General features: G+C 40.7%; 2 protein-coding genes across 2 annotated transcripts; one reads left to right on the top strand and one right to left on the bottom strand.

The window, feature by feature from the left end:
• Positions 1 to 806: 806 nt before the first annotated feature.
• On the bottom strand, positions 807 to 26948 carry LOC105462863 (DC-STAMP domain-containing protein 1-like). Its single transcript, XM_011709733.1, has 10 exons — positions 26674 to 26948; positions 23471 to 23571; positions 5126 to 5504; positions 4298 to 4513; positions 3858 to 4159; positions 3062 to 3249; positions 2793 to 2964; positions 2188 to 2542; positions 1473 to 1801; positions 807 to 1133 (listed from the first exon to the last, which is right to left on the bottom strand). The coding sequence occupies exons 3-10, from the start codon at positions 5414 to 5416 to the stop codon at positions 812 to 814; spliced, it is 2175 nt and encodes a 724-aa protein (XP_011708035.1). The 5' UTR covers positions 5417 to 5504; positions 23471 to 23571; positions 26674 to 26948; the 3' UTR covers positions 807 to 811.
• On the top strand, positions 6606 to 8797 carry LOC105462862 (ejaculatory bulb-specific protein 3-like). The gene is made up of 2 exons (XM_011709732.1): positions 6606 to 6956; positions 7327 to 8797. Exons 1-2 carry the CDS (start codon positions 6632 to 6634, stop codon positions 7524 to 7526), a joined length of 525 nt encoding a protein of 174 aa, XP_011708034.1. The 5' UTR covers positions 6606 to 6631; the 3' UTR covers positions 7527 to 8797.
• Positions 26949 to 27238: the final 290 nt, after the last annotated feature.

Below are 27238 nucleotides of genomic sequence, written 5' to 3'. Positions count from 1 at the left end.
GGGAGAGACCTATAAAACAAACAGCGCGAAAACAAATAGCTATCTCCGAGCGGAAGATTTTCGCCCGCGGCGTCATATGACAAATAATTTCTTCCGATTACTGATTAGCGCTAATCGTAATAAATACTAGTACCAAAGTTCAAGGCAAAGTAGTGACGAAGGATAATAAGAGGATTATTTTTACTTCGCTTCCCGAGTTTGATGTGCGAAGCAGAGCTTGAGGATGATAAAAAAATACGTGGATATTAGAATCGCGCCTCGAATGTTGAATTTAATTCCATTTAAAAATCAATATATATAACTGATGTTTTCATATTATATTTTTTGTTTTATATCTAAGAAACGAAATATAAACCGATTGGTATAAATATAACAATTATTATGTTATGTACATGCCATGCATTGGCATAAAGATAACGTTTCGGTAATATCGATATTACTGTTGAACATCAATATTGTCAAATCAGTCAGGTTTGAATTGTGTGAGTTTTTACGTACATCTTATAAAAAACATTACCTATACAGAACAGAAAATTGAACTTATCGAAACTATAAGTTTCAAATTTTTGGAAACTGATATAGTTCCAATTGTAAATAATTGTAAAATTCTAAAACTAATATCTAAATTCTTAAAACTTATATCAATTATATTTCCCTCGTGTGACTTCTTTTGTAAGATAAAAAATATGCATTATGTAAAGCCGATTGATCTGATAATATTCGATAATTCGGCGTGTATTCGGGATATAACAAAAGTCGCGTATCGAGCGAAACATTCACGAGATCGCGCATATAGTAGCGCAATCCCCTTTTATCCTATTGCGAGTATGTCAAATTCGTCCGTGTCGTCGTCTGTCTCGCCGATGTCCGTGCAGGCGTAGCAAATCCTGCCGATATCGTCCCAACACTCGGGACAGTGGACGAAGGGACATCCGGGCGTCGTGCATCTGCGGAACTGAGGACCTCTCCGCGGTTCCACTTCGCCGCAGACGAGGCACTTGTGACGAGCCCAGGCGAAGATCACCAACCAGCCGCAGAGCGCCGGCCAGCGCTGCCTCAGGGCGACCCACGGGTCCATGTCGTACTCCAGCCGACGAGTCCTGACCAGAGTCTTGATCCTGGCTCGCATGAATCTTGAATATCGGAAGCGGAATTAAAGCATGCATTAGCATGAAGGATTTGAATCCGACTCCGATATCCAAGTTTTCTTTCACGAAAATGGTTCGAGCACTATTATTCGTGAAACTCGTTATACTTTGTTCCGATCATGCAGAATAAACGGTGCTCGAAGATGTGTACATATTCCGATGTGGAACAAATTGAATCTTATTCGTAGAAGGCTCGAATCGCAGTTGAATTGGCTTCTATTTTAAAGTAGCTCCTACGTTCTCTTTTTTTTTTTTTAATAATAACTGAGAACTCAAAGCAATAAGGTGCGAACTCAACCGTGAGATATTTAATCCCTTCTCTACCTGACGTGCCCGAGTCTGCGCCTCAGGCTTTCGTTGTAGAGATACAGCACACGTCTCTTCTCGCGCTTCCTGTAGAAGAACGAGCAGATCACGCGACGCAATCGCTGGGTGTAAGCGGCGGTGAACAGCAACATCCAAATGGCGAGGTAGATCAAGTATATCTTGAGGATCATGTAATTCGGTACTCTGCTGGCTCTCGGTAAGCACGCGCTGTTGGTCACCACGGTCTTAATTCGTCTCTTCACGTTGAATCCGCGGATGACGCTACGTATAAGAGAGGCTATCACTCCGATTCCGCGAATCTCCAAGGCCAGGTCATGATGACCCGCCTATAGAAAAAATTCAAGTTAAAGTTCAAGACAGAGCAAAAGTATAAACAATCATTTATGCAACGTTTTTGTGGGGAAAAACCGCACTTGGCTCGAGCCACTTGTATATATGCTAATTGCTATTATTATTATTAAAGCTTTCCTGGCCGTTGCTGTAGCTACATTATTTCTTTAGGTCAAAAACGAAAACTCGAATGCGAATTTCTCTTCTTTTTACATTTAGATAAATTAATCAAAATTAATCTTTTTAGAAAATCCGCAAACGAGAAAAAAGGCGAAAATTTGGAATTAAACTTGTGTAGAAATGTTTCGATGGAATCTCGGGCTCGTTCAAATTAAACTCAAATGAATCTAACTGAAAATAACAAGGATCACGAATCTCGGACCTGCGTATATTCCATGTAGGAGTGTCTTCTGACCAAATCGAGCGCTTCAAAGAAGAGTCTGTCCATCAGTACAAACGTCGTCACGCTGATTATCTCGAGGATCAACTTCACCGTTTGCCCGGTCAGATGCACTCGCTCGACTTTGCTCGGCCGCAGGCTATACGGATCCACGAATTTCGATCTCTCGATCTTCTTTAGCGGCAGCAAAGTCAGACTACCGCGAGCCTTCCGTCTCGCGTCGATCTTTCGGAAGTACGGAGTAACGTACACGTTATCATGCTCGATCTCGCTCAGGTATTTCTCGTGATACGTCTGAGCACTTACAATGATTCTCAGGAAAACAAAGGACAGGCATCTGGATAAATATATAAAGTATGTTTTGTATGCTGTAATGATAAATTTTAAGATAATAGAGCCGAATATTTTTCTTATATTTACAAATAAACGGTCGACAAAACGATATTATATTTAAAAATAAAGACGCGAATAACAAAAAAAAAACAAGCTTCGTCAAAATTTCTTCACACAATTTTCTTGTATTTTTACTCTAAGAAGAGCCATAACTTATCCAAGTCCTTGGAATCATCTGTATTCCTGCTATATACCTTTTGATAATCATCATCACTGACTCAAAGACTTTTCTGCGTGCGTTGAATTCGTGCATCACCGCCTTAGCAGCATCTGTGGCGTCGTGAAGGTCGAGAATCACCGGCATCTTCTTCACTTTATACTGTAGTTTCGCGTCCTTGAGACTTTTGCTGAACGAATCCCTGGCCCCTTCATGAAGACGAGACACAATATCTCGCGAGAACGTCGCGGAGAAATTCAATGGGTTCAATTTTCTAAATTTCTATCGACTGCGAATGACATTCACTTTTTAAAGCGACGTAACCCTCGCCGACACCGGCGTCCACTTTCCCTTCGGGATCGCAGATGTTGGAACCACCGAGGGCCTGCACCAGATTGCACACGAAGGTGAGCTTCATCGGCCAGCAGAGCAGCCAGGCCGCAAAGACCGTCACCGTATCGTAACACTTGTCGTAAGCGTTACCAAACATATCTCTGAAAAGCCTCGTTATGTTAAACATCATTAACGCCAATGTAAACGAATTAAAAACGTAAAGTTAAAAGAAAGAAGTGCTCAAAAAATTAAAAAATGTCACACGTTTGTGAATCTTAAAGCAGTGGTATTTTCGCAACACCTAATTATTACGAAGAACTGCATAACTAAATGAAATTAATTTTCATATTCAAGATTCTTCCCGAAAATTAACAAAAGAATCAATCTATGATCGATATTCGTAGTCGGTTCTAATTATATTTAAGATCCGTTTTAAGAGAGCTGTCTTAAAATGTTATAAGCCAATCATGTAAGAGCCGTATTAGCATCTTAAGGCATTACTTAAGGTGATTTCTTAAAATAAGAAGCGCGCTGTGAGAATACTGGTCTATGATATTCTATGCTTTTTGGTTTATTTTCTTATAACAAAGAATCTCTCGCCGATCGCGCACCATCGGTACCATATATTGTATACCGTTCACCGAATCTACATGGGAATGAATTCCTAGAAATCTATTTACGAAACACGAGAAACGTGTCTCGATTATTCGCCGACTACGAAGTCCCCGTCGATGTTATTTAGATGAAGTCCGTGTTAAATGTCTCTTACCTGCACCGCTCGGCGCCGCGGCTAAGCTGCTCCTCGCAGCGCGCCTCAATCTTCCTCTTGTACTTCGCCTCGTAAACATCCGCCTCGGACTTCGCGTTCGCGATCTCTTTCTCATGTTTCTCCTCGATCTCGTCGCTTCTCCTCGTATCGTCCTGGAGCTCGTCCAAATAGTCGTTCTCCTCTTTCAGCCTCCGCATCTCCTCCTCGCCTTCGATTTCCTCGACTATCGGACTCATCAGATCTCTCACCGAGGATAAAGTATCCTTCAGCTCGCTCGCATCCGCTTTCATGGCGAGCACCGCCTGCGTATTGTTAGATACTTCGATTTCGCGGATTATATCGGTCGATTTCGCGCGAAGTTTCGTCGCACGAGCAACTGACGATCTTCAACGTTTGAACATGCTTATAGCATTATTATTTTAATGAGCGCAGCGAGATACCTGCTGAAACGGCTTGAACATAAGATCGAAGCGCGTCTGGGTGAGATTGTACGTCAATTGCATCGTGCAAGCAAAAGTTCTCACCACCTCCTTTCCATTGTACGTTAAATTGAATATCGGTCCCGCTATTACGTATCCCAGAACGAGAGCCCTCAAAACGTTGCGTCCGGATCGGCCGAGGAAGGTCGGTATTGTCAAAAGACAGATGCATCTCACCTATTCAAAACGACGGAACGACGGACAGAACGATTCTTTAACTATAGTAATAACTGGAAACGACTTATCCTTATTTATTTTTAAACGTTTTATTATGTATTTTTTAAACATAACTATAATTGAGTAAAAATGTCACCGTTTTAAAGTTTATGTATAAACCGCTTACGTAACTACATTTTCTTATTATCGTTGGAAATTTCGTCGAACCGCGCATTTACTCGACAAATATTTGTAATCCGATATAAGAATCGGATTGTGCGGACAAGGCAACGTGCGTGACGCGAGTGTACGTTAATACACGTTACGACGCAATTGAATTCACAGAAAATATGGCAAGTTTTGATTCGTGAAATATTTAACAAGGCATACACACGCGCCGTTTCAGTTTGCAGGACTTTATCGACAATTCAAGAAAGCAATAAAAATACACAATATGATCAACATAGTTTTCATAATTATCGATTATTAAAGGCGAAGAATATATCTCTCGCAGAGAATTAAGTGTATCACCGTTGACGCTTAATCAAGTACGTCAATAAAATAAATGTAAGGTAACACAAGAGGGTACGAAGGGTAATGAGCTAAATTGAGTGAAGTAAGAGAAGAGATTACCTGTATCGATGATGCGCATCCTATCGATAGCATCGCGACAAGGATGGCTCCCAGAGAGATACTGGTATACGTGTCAAATCGTAGATCGACGATTATGCCCTCGTACAACACGACAGCTGCGACAAATCCGAAGAGAAATCCGATGAAGGCCCTCGCTTTCCGATGGGTGCCTATCGGATCGTAGCAGATGTGAAATAGGGTCGGACATTTTTTCAGATAATATTTCAGGAAATCCCGTCGTGCCCCCTCGATCAGACGGCCGCAGCGATTAAGCCGCTCCAAGCCGGGCATCGTTTTCTCCTTTTGCGAAATCAAAAGTCCACGCTGATAAGCTACTTTGTCGCGGATTATTGAAACGCGAAACTTTCGGAGTTGATCTCTGAAATCAGACGAATGTCCGTCGGTCGGATTGAATCGATTTTTCCCTGGACGCGAGTTTTCTTGACGCAATCTGTAAAATCTATCGATCGTTAAGACAAAAATATTGGAAATATTTATATTAGATATTATATATACATATAATATTTGAAACGCGTACAAAAAGAATTAAAAAAAAAATTAAAAATACGTGTCTTAAAAATACGGGGAAATGTCACAAGTTTGCTAAATTATTTGTAAATTGTTTTATTCATGTTACATCGTGATTACGTGCTTCTCAAAAATACGCTGAGATTAGAGTAGCAATTACACGAGGGGATTTCTACGAATCAATTTTGTCCGCGACAGAGAATGATATTGCATTACAATTACTAGTAATTTATGCAAGGCCGAAATACTTCGAGCGAGGAATTTAAATTTACGAATTAAGGAAATATTTGCGGGGAATAACGGGGATAACGAGAGCCGGACGATGATACAATCGTCCCTTACGCGAGTTGTCTAAAAGTCGAGGTCACGCACACGTAATACGCCGTCTATAGAATACGAAAAAAGAATTGGAACACGAGAATTCCTTTCACGTATGATACATAAATTCTTCGCTATGCGCTTCATTTACTTATTATACGTTTTTGTATTCGACACGAGTATAATGATCGTTATACTACTATAGGATTAATATTTTACACTTGTCATATTGTCATGCAAGAAATTTTATTTATTACAATTATTACATTTATTTCCTTTTTCGGACAGAAAAACATTTTAACATTTTTTAAATTATTCATTTAGCTGTCAAAAATATTTTTAAATACGTTAGGTTTCGTTAAATTTTACAACAGTTGTTATGATATAAAGTCATGATGTAAAAATTAAATTCTTAATTATCTGCACAATTACGTATATAATAATTAATATAAGCAAATATCTATATAATATTATTCTTTTACGGTAATAATAATTTATATAATAATCTAAAAAATTAGAAAGCAATAGTATATAATTTTAGGAATGTTTAATTAATTTTACAATAAAAAAAATTTATAAAAAAATTCTACATTCAGAGAGAAACATCTACTGCATCGGCACAGGAAGTGGCTTCATTGCGCATATTTTTCTCGATAAATTATGGCAAGGACACACGAGGACGATTTCGTGCGACTAACGAACCGTGTCCAGGCCCCTTATAAGACATCCGAAGTAATGAGCTCCATGAGCAGTGAATCAGGAACAACGCATCCAATCTTGTCCGGTACGATGGGACATCTAGTCGTCGCCCTTATCACCGTGTGCGCTCTTACATTCTCCTCCGCCCTCGCCGAGGAGATGTACACCACGAAATTCGACAATGTAGACGTGGACGCGATAATAAGCAACGACAGGCTGTTAAACGGATACGTGGGTTGCCTGCTCGATCGGAATCCCTGCACCCCGGACGCGGCGGAGCTCAAAAGTAAGTGTGCACGTCGAACGGCGAAGAGCGCCCGTTCTCCATCCTTTCAAGTTCTATACCCTTTAAAGTTTAATCCGTTAACTATACGAGTAGCTCGCGTATATTCTGACTCGGGACGTTTTCAGTAAAAGCAAAACAATTTTTTTTTTAATTTTAATATACGTGCACCCTCTTTTATAATTGTAAATTCTTTAAATCGAGATTTGAAAAAAAATTGACATTTGAGAAATCAATCCAATTAGCATTTTCTATACGGCACTCTCGCTCCTTTGCTGCGTACTTGCTAATAAGTAATCAAAATCAACGTAAAGCATGTCGTAATACATATATATATATGTGCATCATAATCTGCAATGCAACCCCCTTTTAGAGAATCTGCCGGACGCGTTGGAGCACGACTGCGCCGGATGTAGCGAGGCGCAGAAGAACGCGGCCGACAAGATCTCACATCATCTGATCGACAACAAGCCGGACGAGTGGAAATTATTGGAGGACAAATACGACTCTACCGGGGCGTACCGACGGCGTTACCTGGAGAACAAGTCCAGGGAAGGGGATAGGGTCGATTAAGATCGTTCTCCACGCCCGTAAGGACCGTACAAATGCCGACTCTATAATGCCGACCTCGGCTCTATCCTCTGGACTTGATTGCTCACCTTGTAATCCTTGTCACACGCGGCGGTTTTACTTTACGTAACGATTACTTGCGTAATGGAAAACCCTGTCGCGCGTTCCATCATCATCTTTCGAAACATGGAAGTTTCCGTGTATATATATTGAGACGGGATATATTTAAAACGATAAACCACAAAACAAAAACGCTTGAGTTTTACGTTGCATTTTCGCATTAACGCGCAATTCCCCCACTCTCTCTCGCTGTAGATTTGATTTAAACCTCTGTTTGAAAGCGTATACGTGCTTGCAATTTTATTAATGTTACTTTATTTGATTTATTAAACTTTTATTGACTTGTAAAGACAAATCTCTCATTAAACGTAATGACTTAATATCCTTGAATTAACAACGAGTCTCATTTTACGAGTCTTTGCTTGCGTCATAGATGTGACAAATAATGTGTAATAAGAATTCCTTGGTCAGCAATGTATGCATAAAAAAATTCATTAGAATGTATTTTTTATTTCGATATCGACAATTATAATGGCAAGGATTCATATCAATCGTTCATGAAAATGATTTAGTTAAAAGTAATTTGGCAATGAGAATATCGCAATAATGTATTATATGCACAGAAAGAGAATGTACGATGCACAGAAAGAGAGAGAGAGAGAGAGAGAGAGAGAGAGAAACATACGGAAATAATATTAAATAATTTGCTGCAAATAATTATAATCTACACGTAGAATTGAGTAGGTGAGGCAATTTAGATACAATTATCCTTGCATAACGACGAAGAAACGATTACATATCTAACATATCTTACTTATCTTATTACATATCACATATTTTATTATCAATAACATATCTTTACAATGTTGGAATATCTACAACAATAAATTGAAAAAAAAGTAAAACATTGTGGGCGAGCTATAGCCTCTGTTTTTACGACAATCTGATCGACAATTACTTTAACTCTATAGCCGTGCTTTATGTTTTTTTAAATTCTAGATATGTTTCAGTGTTACAAATATTGTTTAATCATCTCTGTGGTTATATAAAAAGTAAACATATTATCTTATTATTTTAATAGCTATTCGTTTTTTGTCATCCAGTCGTTTATGATTATATCGATTTCGCTAAGAAAATTTACGCTGCTATGTAACATTGACATTCTGTAACATTGACTTATATAATATCGAAATAAACACATTTGCATCCAGTAATAATATTAACATTTTTTTACAATGTTGGAAAAATATATCGAGTGGAAAAACATTGCATATATAAACTTCTTTATCGATGGTTGTGCGATGAGTACTCGTGACGGTCGGTAGATTCCGCTTAATGATTGCGTTTCACAATCAGTCGGAGGAATTACGCTTCGTTTTGAAGTTACTAACTAATAATTTCATTTACTAATGAAAGAAAATGATTTATCTTATTTTCTCTTATTTTGGTTCTTCTCATTTATAATTTTTTTCTTCTTAAATTTATTAATCAGTCTCGCATAGAGTCCTCACAATTGCGATACAAATATCTGTTAATTTCGTATTACGATAATTTTTTTCGAAATTGACAACTATACAGTTAATGCAATTACGTGTGAGAAAAGTTCACATCGCGCGAGCGAGTGGCGTGTACGAAGCAGCGCGACGGTGCTAAGCACGCAAGTGATGCTTAATCGTTCGGAAAGACTTCCTCGTGCTACCAGCAGAAACGCGACGAAGACGGGCGACCGAGAAGATCTCTCGGGTGACCTTTTTTGTAAGTTTCGGATTACCAAAAATATATCTCGCAGCTCGGATATTCGGCACTTAACGCGGGTGGTCATCACGCTAGAGCAGCTAGCCCTTCGCGTGATTCCCAGAAGCTCAGGGTCTATAATAAAAAAGAAGAGAAAAAAAAGGAAGAAATAGAGAAAAAGAAAGGAAAAAGGAGAGGAGAGCGATCTTGTAAACTGAGGAGAAAAGGAAAATGTCGAAGTTACGATCGCAACCGTGCAAAGTGAAGGAACGAAGGGAGGAGAGATAGAGCTGACGACTCGACACCGCGCGCGGGTCGTGAGCTGTCCGTGAAAAAAAAAAAAAAAGATCGACGTGCGATTATAAGAGTGATCTCGAAGATTCGAGAGAGGCGAGACGGACAATCGCCGCGCAATTTATCAAGCTTTCCTGAACGACGTACCAAACGACGTCTTCAAGGGGGACCGGATCGATCGGAGAGCGAGCGACTCGACAATTACCGGAAATTACACACCGATCCCCCTCCCGGTCCCCCCTGCCACCCTCCTGTCCGGTCGAGCGACGTCATCCTACGAAAGCTCGAAAACGATTTGGATCGAGAGAGGCGAGCGAGCCACTCTTGCGATTTGATCCACTATACGCGCGTACGTACGCGCGAGGGGGGAGGGGAGAGAGAGAGAGAGAGAAGCGGGAGGGAGAGGGGAGGGGAGAGAAAGAGAGAGAGGAGCGCCTGCACACCTTCCCGCACGGTAACAGGCAGGCTATCGTGGTTATTAAGGAAACAGACGAAGGAACGAAACGAAGGAACAAGCGCGTTGGGTGGTCTCGCCCCGCTGTTTATGGGGCACTGCATCTGCTGGCCCCGTATAACCCTCCGCAAGCGAGCCGAGCAAGCGCGACCTGTGTGGTCCCACCTTACGTCCGACTTTGCATTCGATTCACTACTTGCTAATGGTAGCCGCATTAGCATTAGGTTGCCCGGGCCCTGTCTCTCTCTCCTATATGATATGCCGCGACGAACGAAACCTGCTGTTGTGCAATTTTTCGTCGTCGGCGACGAAGTAAAACCCGCCGAGGAGGCCCGCGGAGGAGGCCGGCCGACGGCCCGGCCGGACGGCCGTCGGTCGCTTGCGCGATCGAGATCGAAATCGAGATCGGGATCGAGGTCGGATGGCGGTAGTCCCCGGCGCGGCGTTCGGGCGTGCCGCGTCCGCGCCCGCGCTTCCCACGTGCCGCCGCGCCGCCGCCGCGCCGCCGCCGCCGCGCCGCGTCGTCGCGCGTTTACTGTGTACTCGCGGCAAAAATTTCAGGGCGAACGAGCACGCGCGTTATATATCGTCCGGTCCGGTTGGCGTCGAAGGTGAAAATGACATTGCGGGATCTGGAGGTAACGTCTTTTTTTTTTATTTCTTTTTAATCGGTTCTTTCCTCATTTGAAGGGAACTCTTGCGATTTCTCATTTAAAGAAAACCATCAAATGTCAAGTAGTTGCATGATAATCGTTATACGAATCGCGCTCGCGATCTCGTCAATTTATTCGGGAGCGAACTTGATTATACGGGATAATTGACGGTAATTATATGTCTTAGTATCGAATCTTGTAGACAGATCTCTCTCTCTCTCTCTCTCTCTCTCTTTCTCTCTCTCCCAATATCTTCATTCATTCGGAGAATGCAAACGAGCGTTTTAAGCGGGGTTTCGCGTCGCGTGTGTAGGTACGCTGTTTAAAGCCGTGTTAGTGGATGCGTGCATGCGGCGCGGCGTGGTGAACGACGGCCGATATGACCGTGTTAGCGATTGGTCACGGGGTGTGGGTGCGCCATATGTGCGACCGTTTCAAGCAGGCTACCTGTCTTTAGGGTCGTAACGCCGGATCGGCTTTTGACGAGCGATAATGATTTCGAGAATCGAGCACCCTTGTTATGCGCGCATAACAGAGGCACGTCGGAATTCATAATGCATCGCACGAAGACGTGTCTGCAGCAGACGAAACGTACGAATGTTGACATATTTTTCGCACTTGCTGTTTAATAAATATAAATATTTTCTACCAATGCTTCAAATATAGCGCAAACGTTTCTATCACACAGGGCGAATGGATAATAATTTATTTATTTATTCATTGGAAAAAATCTGATTGCATAAGTTGGAGAAATCTGCTGGATTCGACCAGTATGTTTGTTGGAAAATGATCGAATCAAAATTTTTCTAGAAATTAACAGATAAGCATGATTAATTCCTTTCTATTAAATATACCAGAATTTTAATATCAATAATACTACAATAAATTCATTTAGTTACGTCAGCGCAACTTTTTAGTGAGAAAGAAAACGTTTCAGTGTATATAAACTCGAAGTTTTATAGACCCAGTCAAAAATACATACCTATTCACCAATTCTTAATTAAGTCATCAATCTATAGCTTTAAAATATCAAATTCTATTAAAATTCTGTTTTCATCAAACAAAAAGAATGCACCAAAATGTGCATTCCATTATAATATAAGTCTTGTTGATATAGCAGCAAAGTATTTTTCTTAGTGTTCATATATTTATATCATGTAACAATTATGCAGTAAAAACATCTCTGAAATATTTAAGAAAAATTTTATCTTTATTTATTTACGTATAAAATCAGGTATTGTTTAATTGGGTGTCGAATCTTCCCGTCGAATGTAGCAACATATAAAATGAAGATCTAGAAGATCGAGAAATCTCATACTCGTTGCAAAACCGCTGATAACTCAGAAGGTCGAATCTATCGTTGGATCCGGCCGGCGTGGCGCGGCGCGGCGCGGCGCGGCCGGCCGGTCGTCGCCGCCGTCCGTCGCCGCCGTCCGTCGCCGCTGCCGCCGCCGCCACCGCCTGCGGGGTGAAAAATACTTGCGCGGCCAAGCATGCCGCGATACTCCGATCGGGCCGGCCGACCGGAGGAGGCATCGATCTCGCCATTGATCGATCGGTCGGCTGGTGCCTCGGATAAGATACTGTCGTCGTTCTGGTCCTGTCCTACTCATCGTCGGCCGTCCGACGGACCACACGCGTCTTGTCGCCTTTCTCCCGTGCCTTTCGCAATAGATCCGCCCGGCACGCGTGTTCTAGCCCTCGCGTCGCGACATCGGCGCGATGCTGCTCTTCGCGTTCAGCAGCGTCGATCGCGTCGACCACGAACTTTTTACACCGCGCTGCAGTCTTTTTTCTTTCTCTTTCCCGCCATTCTCATGCTTTTTTAATACAGAAAATATATTAAATTTTACGAGTATATATAACGCGAGATCGAATTTGTCTATATTCTCGATTAGAAGGCGGAACAAGCTCGTCGCCATTCGATTTAACGTTATCAATTTTTATCGACCAACTTCTCCGTAGCATCGTCGTTCCTCGATCCGATACAGATAAGTACTGCAGATTCGCCGTATTAAGACGAGCGAGAGCACGTGCGCCTTGTTTCTCATCGTGTCGCGCGATCGTGTTTGCAGAATCGATTCCCGGAATAAAAGGCGTCCGCGCCGCGTTAAGATGAAAATTTCGGTCGCGCCACCGCGTGGAGCATCGCCTTCGAGGAACGAGGACAAGAGACAACTTGTGACTTCTTCGGCGCGGAGGGGACGGGGGCGAGGGGTAGGGGGGATTCCCCTCTGCCAGCAGCGGAGAGGGCCACCCACGTCGTGGGCGCAAAGGCGATATTTAGCGGAAGGCAAATCTCTCCTGGACCACCCACATCGGCTCCTCGTCGCCGGAGCCTGGGCTACCTTATTTCAGGGTGCGCACCGTTGTGTGTCGTTGTGTGTGGGTCCCGCAGCACGAAACCAAGACCCGGGCCTCTCTAGCGTGACGTACATATAATACATCGATATATATAACATCTTTCTCTTCAGAAAGATATACATATTTCTCCTTCTGAACATTCGCGAACGATTTCCTATCATCTCCCCCTTGCGGTTTCCCAGTTTTCTACTCGAAAGACATTTGTCTTGCCAGACCGGCCAGACAGTGTTCAGGTCCTGACATATATCGCTCCGTTGATAGAGAAGTGACACGAGTGAAAAATTAGGATTTTTAGTGAGATAAGCGTTAAGGTCGACCCTAAGGACTAATATATCTTGGGAAAAGGCACATTTATAATTTTTCTTTTGTGGAAATGTCACAATCTTTGATAAGAGATAAACTTTACCTATATCATTGCTGCGATGTTCAAATTTTGAAAATTCATAGCATAGTTTTAAAGAACACAGACATAGTTGAAAGTATAACATGGAAGGGAAATGAAGTTATACATATTCACTAATCTTAATTCAGAATTTAAAAAATGCTCTCCTGAAAATTTGCTCATTTTGAGGGTCACTTTTCTATCAACGAGCTTAATAAATTATTTTAAATCTTTGCCTCTACAAAACAATATATTTTATTAAATAGATTCAACGAAGTAATCGATATAATTGACAACGCTGGTTTACTTAATGATTCATTGCTTTGTCAATTGCTATCAGATAATTAGTTACATACGATTGAAAAATATCTGCTACTAGCGAATTTAATATGCCAAACTGATTCGTACCCAAAGATACATTGTTATTCTAAATACATATTTAGAACAATAATTGATAATAATAAAAAATATTTTATTACTTTAGCTAACCTATTTTATCGAGATTAAATTGCTAATCGTGATAAAGTTATCTCTGTTGACGGACTAATTTAATTGGCTATAATATTAACGTTATGCTAGAAAACCGATAAACGTAATAATGAAAAATAATATACGTGTCAATGTATAATATGACAATATATAATATAATAATGTAAAACGATAAAACATAAAATATACAATAGCTATATAATAATGCAAAACTATAAAACATATTCAATGGCTATAATATAAACAGTAACTGATAATTTTGTTCGATTTAGTAATATTAACCATGTCTGTCCAATCTCTTCGAAAGGAGAGACCGAGGGTAACGCATAAGGATGTGACGCACACACAGGAACGTGGAAAACATTTATGCGATCCGTAAGGCTTGCCATCACGAATTTATGACGTAACGCATTCTGTACGTTCGCGGCGATTTTGGTGGGCTCGAGCATCATATCCCGGAAGAACCGACCGTGTAAACGCTATCATAAAGGCACCGAGAAATTTTATAAGGCCATTCTGCTTACACTACTGCGACTTGTTTCGAGCGATCTCCAGATCGCACCGCGATAGCCAGGACGCCGTACGATACTCGTTCGCGATAAACACGTGCGAGCATAAAACTCGCACGGGACTTCTCGAGAGACGAGGACCTAACTGCCACAAAACGTCCGATAGAATTAGATAACGAAACGCGATACGATCGTATCGCGTTTTTTCGCCCATAAATATCGTGTTCGATATGTTCGATATACAAACCCTCCACGTCGTTCCTTATCTTGCTCCATAAATGTCTACGGAAGTTATCATCGGGAAAGAATGATTTATTCTCAAATTTCTAAATTTTAGCGTTTACGAGCAACAAAACGCAATGCCACTTCTATTTTATGTGTTGCATGTGTCATGCTTTTATAGAAATATGTACGTAACAACGCAAGAGATAATAGCTTTATATCAATATTTATAGAATATCGTAACTTGTTAACTGAACAAATTAATAATAAAATAGGTACGTGTGCAGATTAAAATTAAATTGTGTTATTAATATACAACTAATAAAGAGCATAGCTGTAGTTTCGTTTTCTTTAGAATAATACGTATGAAAGAAGTATTTATAGAATTATTTTAAAAGCGCTTTTCATTATTTTTGACATATCACATATATCCGCCGTGCATGTAACGCATCACGATAATTTGACACTCTCGATAATAAAAGATAAATGCTTATCATTTTCGTTTTTCTTATCAACTGTATATATCACGATAAATACATATTACGAAGCAATTCTATGAGAGAAAGAATCCTCGATAACTGAAAAGATTATTCGTTTTTGGATATCGCGACATTTTTTATATCGCCATTCAATCGCGTCAATTTTGCGGAGAAAAAAAGGAAAGAAAAGAAGAAGAAGAAAGAGGGTATATCTCTTTTTGGATACGATACGGTGATATGCTCGCAGGACCCAAGTATCCTGCCCACATCACACGCACGTATGCGGTACTACGTTGCCCGGAGTGTATCGCGGGCGACGTAGCAGTATTCGATCTTCTTTCTCCTCTCTCCCTGTCCTTTTTCTCACTCTCCTTTCTACGAAGGAAAGAAAGGCGAGGGCCGTGCGGCCCAAAGGCTTGGAGACCGAGAGAGGGAGAAAGAGGGTGGGAAGGACGAGCGAGAGTGATATACCGCTAAATGGAAGAAGAGAGAGGGAGAGAGAGAAGAGGGAGAGAGAGAGAGAGAGAGAGATGGAAAGGGAGAGGGAGAGAGAAATCGACTACTTCCTTACGCAAGACGACTGCGTTCAACGGTGCGTGCACACGAGAGATGCTATCGGCCACCAAGACGGCACTCCGGACTTCTCTGGACCACCCACCGACAAAATAATAAACACGGAATGCGACATACGCGTCCGTCCGTCCGTCCGTCCGTCTGTCAGTCCATCGCCCAGACACGTTCACCGGTTCGTCCGCTCGCTTTCTATATTTCGCAGATACCATCCGAATTGAAATCTATACTTGGGGCGCGCGCGCGATCCGCCCCAAATCTGTCTTTCAATTATTGCGATTATAGAAGGGAGACTTCTTCTCGGGATCAGCCGATTTATCAATGTTCCACAAGTTGACGCTTTCGAAATTGTCGTTGCTATATTTAAAAAAAGAAAAAAAAGATGTTTCGCAACAAACAGAAATTGAAATCGTATACAGATTCGAAAAGAAGCGACGATACTCTTTCGTATTTAATTAACAACATAAAATTAATATCATTAAAATTAGATTGAAATTTGAGCAAAAAATAATTTAAGAGATACGATGTATTATTTATAATTCTTTTATAAATAAAAGAATTATAAATAAATTTGCAAATAAAATTAATTCTAATCCATACTTTTTGAGATAGTTATCCATATGCCGAGAAAACTCCTGCAATTGAAAATGGTCATTTATTTATCTGTGCATATTGCATGTAATTTAATCCTGTATGTATATAATTTTGAAATAACTGAATGACTGAGAGAATTGCGAGTTTTTATCCGTAAAAATACTCCCGAGCACCAGTGCGGCTCGCGCTGATAAATCACGTATAGTTATAGGGCGTTCGCGTTTGGACACGCGGCTTCACACTGCCATGGTAAGTCGGCGTGCAAACGAGTTGGCAGTGACGTGCGGAAAGCGAGGAGAATTTACGCGGGTTGGTATAAAGTCGACGATGCAATACGCGCGACGGTCATCGTTTGCGACGTAAATGCGTAAGATTATTTACGCGATCCGTAAAACGCGCGAATCGTTCCCGGAACGGCCGAGCGAGATGCGACCGATATTTATGCCCCCTCTGTAATCGCCACGCACGACAGTCTGTACTCTCAACTCTTCGTTCACACACGAAAATGAGCAATGTGACTAAATTTCGTAATTGTATTATTGTTTTTTGAAATTCCGACATTTCTCTATTCTATAGCTGTTTCTTAATAGATATAATTTACGCGTTGATTAAATGGAGAGAGAAAGAGAGAGAGAGAGAGAGAGAGAGGAGAGGGAAAGGGAAGAAGAGAGGGACAGAATGCGATCTTTTTAAAATATGTAGAAAAAGAAAATTAAGCAGAGAAAGTAATTTAAATGCAGAATGACCTGCATATCTCTACGTTATCTCCTATTCCGGTCTGTCATAAATGACAAACGCTGTTTCCATTAATATTCGCGCGGCCCAAAAGGATAGATCGATGAATCGGCGGGATCAGGTATTCCGACAAGATCGATCACCAAGATATCCCGAAATCCGCTGAGTCAACGAAGATAATGGCGATTACCGCGCGGAGGATAGGGAACGTACTGACGGTTTCAGCCGCCGGAAGTCATGACCTATCACTCCTTCGAACACTGATAAACGTTCACAGATAATCGGTCGAGGGTTCCGGTAGCCGGGTTAGAGATGCAGATAACGCACTTTTTAAATCCCGCGGTAGTGAATAAAGTTGATATAGGTTTAATCGGAAACGTAATTCTCAAAAGTTCACCCAGATAATTTCACGTCTTTCGGAAGAATTTCCGGATCTTCGTTTTCCCCGGCGTTTGAATCACATTTGAACATTTACACTTACAATTAGTTACACGACTAAAGCTTCATTCGAAATATATGTAACATATATACATATGTATATTCGGAGTCTTTTCGCAATTTTTCACAACGGACAAGTGATCGATTAGCCAGCTGAACAGACAATTAAGAGACAAAATGTCGTAGAAGCCGCGTCTGCCTGCCTCAGCTCGCGCGAGACCGGTCGCAAGATTTGCCTAATTCGGTCGTTTCTACGCGGTTCTCTCGCGCCCACATGACCCGTAGAAATCGTAAAAAATCGCAAAGTCGCCCAATTCCGGTCGATATCTCGCCCGCGCGGCGGCGATCGTCGCGATAAACGCGAGTGATAAATTCGCTTTTTAAATATTCGGCGTTGGTGTTTTAATAGTGCTATTTTTCTAAGCTAACATTCCGATAGCGCGGCAGAGATTTTTTTTTTCGCCAGTGTATTGATGGTTACTCGCAACATGTTTTCTAATTTATGAATAGTCCCTTCAAATAAATCTTATTTTCTTCGGCGATAGATCTTGTTTTCTTGAATCTTATTTACGCTTTTACATAGGAAGTAATAAGCGTTTGATGATAATATTTTTAATATACTAACAATTTATTTGTAAATTTCTGCATTAATTTTTTGGTTTAAAAAGAATTTTGCAAATATTAAAAATAGATATTGTTTCCAAGAAATAGAATAAAATTTAGGAAAAATAAACAATTTAACTTTGATTAAAGTTGAATTCTTTTGCTCTGATGTAACAATTGCAAGTAAAAACAAAATTTTCATATTCTTTATTCATCTGTGGGAAAAAGCGATTCCCTGAAGTATTACAAAATTATCCTATCCGCTCTCTCTCTCTCTCTCTCTCTCTCTGCTGCACTTATCCCGCTATCGTTGTAATTGCATTCTACGCGCGGAGGAACGATGGAATCGACAATCGGACTCGTTTTCCAGGCGGATTGTACCGTCCGTGGGCGTGCCGACACAGAGTCCGTCGAAAACGTTCCAATTATTAATTTACCTCGCTCACAATGTTCAGCGCGTATGCAACGAACGAGTGCAACATGTTATTTCGCGTATAATGACGCTGCTGTGCACGCAAACGCGCGTAACCACCCCGGGGACGACATTAAGCGGGACTGCCGCCGCCGCCGCCGCCGCCGCCGCCGCCGCCACCGCCGCCACCCCCCGGAGGCGATCCGCGTCAAGGGGGCTCTCTTACGTTCCCCTCGCGATATACGGCGGACACGACGAAGGAAAAAAAAGAAAGGGGAAGAAAGAGAGAAGAAAATATCGGCTCGTCTATTTTTCCTTCGCGAGACCGCGCAACGGGGAACGGGACAAAAAAAGTCCGGGGAAAACGATTACATGCCGCGGGATCGATCATCGTCTCACGGAAAATAACGAGCGTCTCCTCTCTTTAACGCGACGACGACTCTCCAAATGTGAAAATCGTCGTCGTAATTGGACCCGGTATTATCGATAAACGTACGTAATAATGGGCGCCGTAGCCGAGCGAAAGGTCGGGAGCGGAAGGCTCGTAATCAGGGGCTGAAAAGTGAGGCTAAAAGAACGACATTTTTAATGACGGTCGTAAAGAACGAAGATCGGCGAATTAAGAGGTAAAAGTTCCAGTCCGGCGTAATCTTTTCGGGAAACGACGCGTTAGGCACGCTGCACAGGGTGTCCCGGATCTAGCGGACCGTCTAATAATAAAGAATAGCGTGATCAAATAATACTCGTAAATCAGAAGAGAAAGCGACAGAGAAGAAGTATGCGTATGCAGCAATTGCAAACCGCGTTGCAAAAAAAACAAGGAAAATCTTGAATTTCTTCCCTTTTAGAATAAAAAAAAATCGATGTTTCTGTTTATTAGAAAAAAATTATCGGCGAGAACAAATTTCCAATTTCTGCAGGAAGCTCCAAAGGGCCTTCGGCGGCTTCCGTTTATCGCGAGACACTCCGTATATCCCGCTGGTGTGCCGCACGCGCATATACGTGCGCGCGCGTGCAAATCGTGCGTGCGTACTTCCGCGGTGGACTAGCTGGGTGGTCCACGATCACGGAATATGAGGCTTAGATAGGGACTCGTCCCGCGTGTATGTATGTATGTATGTACGCGCACGCTCGCGAGGTTGCGTGCGCGCGTACGCACACGCGGCACGGCACGATCTCGCCGTCCGTTCGTGAGCGCGCTTATTGATTTCTAATGACGCGCGTGTAAACGTTGATTTGCGCGCGCGAGCGCTGGCCGAGCTCGTCGTGCCGCTCGACCGTATTTTGCAAATCTTCAATCTCGACATATCTCCCCTGCTCTCGCGAGGAGACAGGAAGCCGCGAGTCTACGCCGAGTTCTCGATCCCGCCCCGAGGGGAATTTTACGAGCGCAAAAAACCTCCGACATTTTTTTCCGTTATTTCAGAGAATTGATTATACGCGAATCGCGGTGCCCACCGCACCCCGTGCGTTTTGCACGCGTTATTAATTCTGTAATTTTGATACACACTTAAAAAATATTATCGCGCAGAGATTATTTTTATTTTAATCCGTCTGTCTGATTTATAGTGAATTACAATATTTATTTCGAAGTGGTACATTCTTTCAAAATTTCAGAGTTAATTATAACTCTTCTAGAAATGGACTATGTGTTTATTTTATTATAGCATTATGAAGGACGTTTTATGATGGAATTTAATTTAAAAACTCTTCGGTTACATTTCACAAAAGCAATCTCTCGACGAAGATAGTTCCGCGTGAGCATATTATCCGTATAATTTTAAGATTATAGAGAACGTGAATTAGAGAGAGAAAAAGACAGATTGATGCAGCGAGAGCGGATTAATCGTGTGAATAGATCGCGCGCGGTTTATCGGTATTTCACTAATGATTCCATTTCTCTGTTAGAAGCGACGAGTAGAGGGAAGAAAGACAACGGCGTCCTAGTGTCCTCCAGCAAACTCCGTTAGAAGTGAGTAGGGCTGGCTGTGTTAAAAGGTTAAAGGAGAACGGCGGTTGAAGTAAAGTGCGAAGTGGAGACGGGGGCCCCCTTATAATAGCGCGTCTCATTAGGTGGTCCCTCGGTTTCGCCGTGGGTGGCCAGTCACTAACACTGTTTTGATATTAAGCATAGGACCGCGTAACCGTAAGTTACGCGTACAACACGCCGTGATATACACGGCACGTACACGAGGGGCCCCCGGCTTTAACCGCCGCGCGTATCGCGTTATTTAGCGCCAACGCGCGCCAACGGTCTGCCTATATATAGAACATTTTTGTAGATCCTATCTGGAAAATATCCAAATATAGGTACCCACACGCGACGTTAAGACGTCGCGGTGATTAACGCGAGGAAAATATTTGCGGGTGGCGATATCGAAGAGGTTTCTCGCGTTGGGAAATGTCACGCGCGCGGGAGACGAGATTATTTTCGGAAGAAAATACACACACACACACACACACATATCTGGCGAGTAACGACGGGATAATCATGATAATACGAAATATTTACATTATATGATGATTAAATTAAAATGACTATAGAGACAGTAATTAACCTATTTTAAATAAATATTATAATATTCTTGTCCTGTTTTAGTTTCTTAAATTTGAAGAAATTAAGAAATTGTGTGTGTTTTCATTATTAAATCTCTTTTTAAATATCTCATGAGAATAGGGGCCCTTGTTTGCTCTTTGTTATAATGCTTTCATTCATAATATAATCCAGTCCTCTTGATGAGAAATGATACTCGAAACTTTAATTAGTAGGCACACTGTCCATATCAAATTTTATGAAAACACTATTAGATAATAATTCATTGGGGGATGTAAACTCCCGAGTTAAAACATTAAAATTAAAATTTAATATGTTGATACAATAGGAGAAATAATATATATCCGTCAAATTGAATCACAGATCTCTAATCTAATAATAAAGTAATATTACACGTGCAATTATCGTATTTTGAGAAATAAAAAAAATATATACACAGGACAGAAATTGAAATAAAAAATAACGTTTGCCTTCTTCAATATTTTCGCGCGTTATATTTTGTGTTAATAAAAGGACTGTTCGATGAACGTTTCGCATTCCAGTTTTCGCATATCTGCGCTTACGTTACAAACTATTATACAAAATAGGACCGGACAGAGATATATTGTGCGCACGATGGGTGGCATCAAACTGAATAGACAGCCTCGCACGTTTGACACGCTAATTTCCCAAAGCTTTCCTCGTTGTACGATGGAGATGTCCGTGCATCCATCACCGAACGTTCAAGAATCATCGCGGGGAGTCGCGATCCTTGTAGTTGGACACAATGGGATGAAAAATAGCGCACTGGATCAGGTTAAAAGTTTCATTGCCTTGCGTCAGGGACGGACGGCTGGCTTAAGGATTGTAATACTTAGAAAAACCTTACTGATCACCTTACTAAGCACAAAAGACGCTCGATAATGCAGCAATCATAAATAAAAAATGTATGTTGAATCCATCATAAAAAATATAAATATAAATTTTTGAGCGATCTTATGGCACGTAATATAAAACTAAATTCCTATACCACCTACAGTTTCTTTCTAAATTTCCTAATATTTTATCTATATTAAATAAATAAATAAATATATATAGATATATATACAAATAAATTTTGCTAATTTATTATTTCTAATAGGCGGATCAAACAATTATTAATTTATTTTCTATATATACACTTGTATATTGTTGAGCAAAGAGAAATAGAGAAAGAGAAAAATAGAGAAGCATATTTGAAAAACTCATTATATTCTTTATAACAGAAAATCATTTAATTTTAAATATATAAATATATAAATAAAGACTCTTGTTGATGAGACACAATTCTATTTTTAAATAAGAGGCCATAATTCTATATTGCAATTTTTTTACGTATAATAAAAAACTCCACCGACAAAAAAAATTTCAAATTTTATTTTTAAGTAATAAAATAAAATTATATATTAATATTGATATACTACAATTTGTATGATAAAAAAAACTTCTTTTTCTTTATATCGTAGCAATCTGCAGTATTGAATACGAGTTGGAATGCATTGAAGATATACAGTAACTAATTTGTCTCACAATGTACCGACACGCGTGACGCAGAGGAAAATCGCGCGATTGTTTGTCCGGCGACTTTTCGACTTTCTGACGTCATAATCCGAATGCGTGCCTCAAACACGGAATTTCGTGGTCGGTCCGCCCCTGCCTTACGTACGGTCGCCTCCGCTTCGCTCGACGAAGCGAAGGATTCCGCCAAGTCGGATCCACCAGGCCGGACACACAGAGGCGTCGGCCCGACCTGGGTGGTCCCCGTCCTACGCAAACAGAGCGTACGTAGTGCCCGAGCGTATACGTCCCACCTCCCCGTCACGGCCCCAGGTATAATTCCCCGGCGCGACGTCCGGGAAATTTACTGACTTTCCGGATTTCAGGAGTGCTCGGACGGTACAATGGCAGCTCCCTCATCGACAATCCGTCCCGGTAAATTCGTGGACCACCATTTAGACCGTTTGCGGCTTACTGCGGGGCCCTTTACGGCCCGTTTAACAGCCCCCGGAATCGAAATGAACCGTAACTACGCCTATACTACAGGGTGCCCGTGAAGTCTCAATCTATTTCCCGTGGAAACGTCTCCATTCGCGGTGGACGTCGCACGGTCGTCTTCGGTGGGTTCTTAATCGATCTGCTTTCTAACGTCTTTCTTTAACGTCTATGAGAAGGGACGATTGCCAACAGAGATATTAATTTATATTGTCGCCCGTTGCATTTCATGGATTATCGCGTAATTTATTGCGTTTCGTTCAAAATTACGTCTATTATTGTAACGAGTAAGTATGTAGGGTGTACATCACTTGATCGCGCAATTTAACAGGAACAATTTATATAAGAATTGAATTAAAATTTATATTTCAAAATTGGAATTTGTACTCACAGCAATTGGCGTTTCAGCGAAAAATAAACGGTCTTCTTCCATATTCGGTCTTCCTCCGTAGTCGCATGAATTTCTTACGACAATAAGTACACGAGGATAGTCTAGAAAAAATAAAGATATATACTAATCCCTTTTTTCCTGTGTGCCTTGCTTTAAAAAAAAAAATTACTTTCTGAAAATATTTGGCCGTGACGCGCGCCATGTTTTAAAGTCGAACGCGGCGCCGCTACAAATCCTTCGGGTCGGATTTACGATTTTAATTCGGGATAGTCACTGAGATGAGTCCGAGCGGATCCGTACCATGTATCCTGACCATATTGCTTTTCATTATGGCCCGCGGTGTGCCTCCGGACCACCGACGTCGTTGCAATTAGTAAGTCGGATATCTTCCTCTCCAACTCTTTCCCTTTCTCCCTCTCTCTCTCTCTCTCTGTCCTGCTCATTCTACCTCCTCTTTCTCCTCTTTCTCTCTCTCTTTCGTTCTATCCCATTTCTTCTTTCTTTTCTATTTTCACCAAATAGAGAGGTAGTTTTCGGATAATTCTAAACATTAAACTGGATAGACTTAATAGAGAGTTTAGAGAAAGGAGTACTTATTTTGTACATTCGTTTTTTTTTCAGAGATTGGTCTATTAAATCCTCAGCACGTCAAGTTGAATAAGGGAAAATCAAATAGCATTTTTGTATATGCATTTTTCTTTAATATATCAATGTTTAAATTGTTTAATTAATATAAATAATTATTCTAGATTAATAATTTATTTTTACTGTTAGCAAAATTTTTTGAATATATTGGCTGTAACGCGAATAATACTGGTAATATGAAAGGTGATACTTGAGGTTAACCTTGATATTTACTGAAATTAAATTAGAGCACGAGGCATTAAAGAGGGATCGGATTAATTGGCATTGATAAAACCGATATTTAAACCCTTTCGTTTTTTTTACGTGCACAGATTGCGCGCTACATTTATGCAGTGATTGTACAAATATGTGTTTCAAAATGATCGTCAAATCAAATTAAGTTAAAACAATCAGATACAATATAAAATAATGAAGGATATATAAATAATTAAATTATCAATCTCCGACGTATCAATCTCATTATCAAGTGCGTTAACTTCGAATACATTCCGACCGCCTTGAATAAAATTGTCGAATGAGTTTAACAGAGCCAATTCGAACGATCGAATCCAGTATTGTTCGTCTGTTGCCGTGAACGGACAGTTGCATCTTTTTCTTCTTCTTTCTTTTGATTATTCTTATCATTGATCAAGCTTAAATAAATTTACTGAATGCTTATATTCTCTGTATGTCTCTTCTTTTATTTCTTTATTTATATTGCATGTTTTACGTTTCTCTCTGTATTTCCTTATTTAATTTATTATGCTAATTGTTTTTTCCCCAAGAGCGTGTTTTGACTCCGCACGTGTCGAAAGTTAAATGTCATTATTGATTGTATTTTGAAACAAAAATTGTAATTATCTTTCAGTTACACACCTTTGCGCCCGTCGCGGCCCTTTTAATCTCGTATTATTGCTCTGCAAAAACTATAGCCTTGAATTTATATTCATTCCCCTTCCTTCTCTCGACGGGCTGTGTGGAACGCGCGAGAATTGCGAGGTCGTCTCCGCGATTTTTACGCTTTCACGACGACGACGGCGCGGAGACGCGCCTGGGGTTATGCGACGCGACGTGCATCCGCGTAACCGACGGCAACCAGAGGCGGTTCTACAGGCGGTCGGGAGGCGCGCGAACGCCCGGGCGCCCTGACTCAACCGCGCACTATCTCGCTCCCGCACTCATTAAGCCGATACACCGGGCGTCGGCGAAGATCAAAGCCCGTCTCCTACGGAGGACCGCTTAATACCGGGTGGCGAGTTAAGAGTGTCATAAAAATTATTAACGGTTCCTCAGCGCGCGCGCGGTTCCCTTATCGCCGATCGACGCGGCGCGACCGCGGGGTGCATCCGTCAAAGGAGACAATACGCAAAGATCTCTCTCCCCTTCGTTTCTCCCTTCCCACACCCTTCGCGCTCCCTTTCGCCTTTCCTTCTTGCCAGCATGCGGAGCATTCTGTGCTACTCTATTTTTTTTTCTTTTATTGAGAACCCCGCAACAGTCGCGCGTGAATGAAATCTCTCGATACGGAGAGACATCAATGCCGACGTAAGACGATAAACGCGAATTATTTTAAGAATTTTTTGTTTTCGTTGAAATAAGTTGTGTATCATAAAATTTTTCGGAATTGTGGAATAGTTCGTTATTCTGTGTGCCTATTTAATATCTCATTTTCTAACTGATGTAAATCAAAAAGCTTTTACACGTAGCAATAAGCTGTTATACAAATAATATTACATAGAGTATATGTATAAGAGATTTGTATAAGAGATTATATGATTCTTTCGAAAGCTCGTAGTTTTGTAATACTATTCATTACATTTTAAAACATTATTTTGTAATACAATACGCCGAGTTTTTCTTCGATAGGCCTGATTCATATGCACAGACGACCGCAGGAGAACGGTTGCGCGGCGCCTAATGAAGTCATATCGTTATGCAGATATTATGACGACAGTTTAATGCGTTAATCGCGGCGCGCGGCTTAATGAGCGGGCGCAGTGGAAACAGCCGGGCTTTTACTCCCACGCACTTGTATGTATATGCACATTAGTATCGTTCGTCTGCTCGACCGCGGAGAAAATATTTTATACAAATATGTATCTCTGATATAACGCTGAGAAAATGGTCTAACTCAATTAATTGGTCTCGAATAATCTAAAGTGTAGCTCCATAATGAAAAATAAATACATAAATAAAAAGATTCAGATAAACACAAATTTAGAATTAGACTTCCTTTATGCATGTATCATTAAAAATAAATAAATTTCTTCTCTCGTCCTTCGCGAATTATTTATATGTTGCAGTTGATTTATTAAATCGTATATAATTTATTGATTCAAATTTTGCTTAAGCAAATGATATTGGAAATTAAATAATTAGAGATAATTATTTTTTATTAAACACGGGAGTATTAACATATTTGCAATTTACTTTAGATATAGGTTGTAATTACGAAAATTGTTAGAAACGTTTTGATTTAATAATAATTTGATAAACAATTTAATATTGATGTAAATTTTTTCGATTAAACGCTGCTGATCGGTAGCGTTTCTAAGACGGCGAAAATCAGTAATACTTACATTTGTGATATTCATCGCTAAAAGTGGTCTTCGAGCTTGCGGTTTCGTTCGTCTCACACGAAGATACAACATTATTCGAATCTGAAGAATCGGACGACCACATTCAGCGGCTGATGGAATATGAATATTAATTTGATTCCTCAGCGGCGTCGCGGTATTGACTCCTCGGTGATTCTCTCCCCTCAGATGAGCATGCGGGTAAACAAACAAATGCATGGCACGCGCATAAACGGAGCAAGCGCAGATGACGACGGGGATGCGCGGGAAGAGACCGGTAACAGTGGTGCCCTAAAAATAGAGATGTAAAAAAAACATTTTTTTTAATAGAAAAAAACATTAAAAAAAAACGTGTTTTATTTGATTGAAAAAATACAAATTTGATTTGTTTTCTAATTCCGATAGCACGGTTAATTAATTGTAAATAGTAATTATATGATTATATAATTAATATTAATGTGATCTACATTTAACTTTTACAAAAGGAGAAACTTTTTAATTCTTTTTCTAAACAGCTTTTCCTTAAGTAGAATTTATTATTAATTATTCATTGAAGTCCTTGCTTCAA

This window comes from Wasmannia auropunctata, unplaced genomic scaffold (genome assembly GCF_000956235.1).
Source record: "Wasmannia auropunctata unplaced genomic scaffold, wasmannia.A_1.0 LD336092.1, whole genome shotgun sequence".
Taxonomy (NCBI): Eukaryota; Metazoa; Arthropoda; class Insecta; order Hymenoptera; family Formicidae; genus Wasmannia; species Wasmannia auropunctata.
This window is presented reverse-complemented; position numbering and strand designations above follow the sequence as displayed.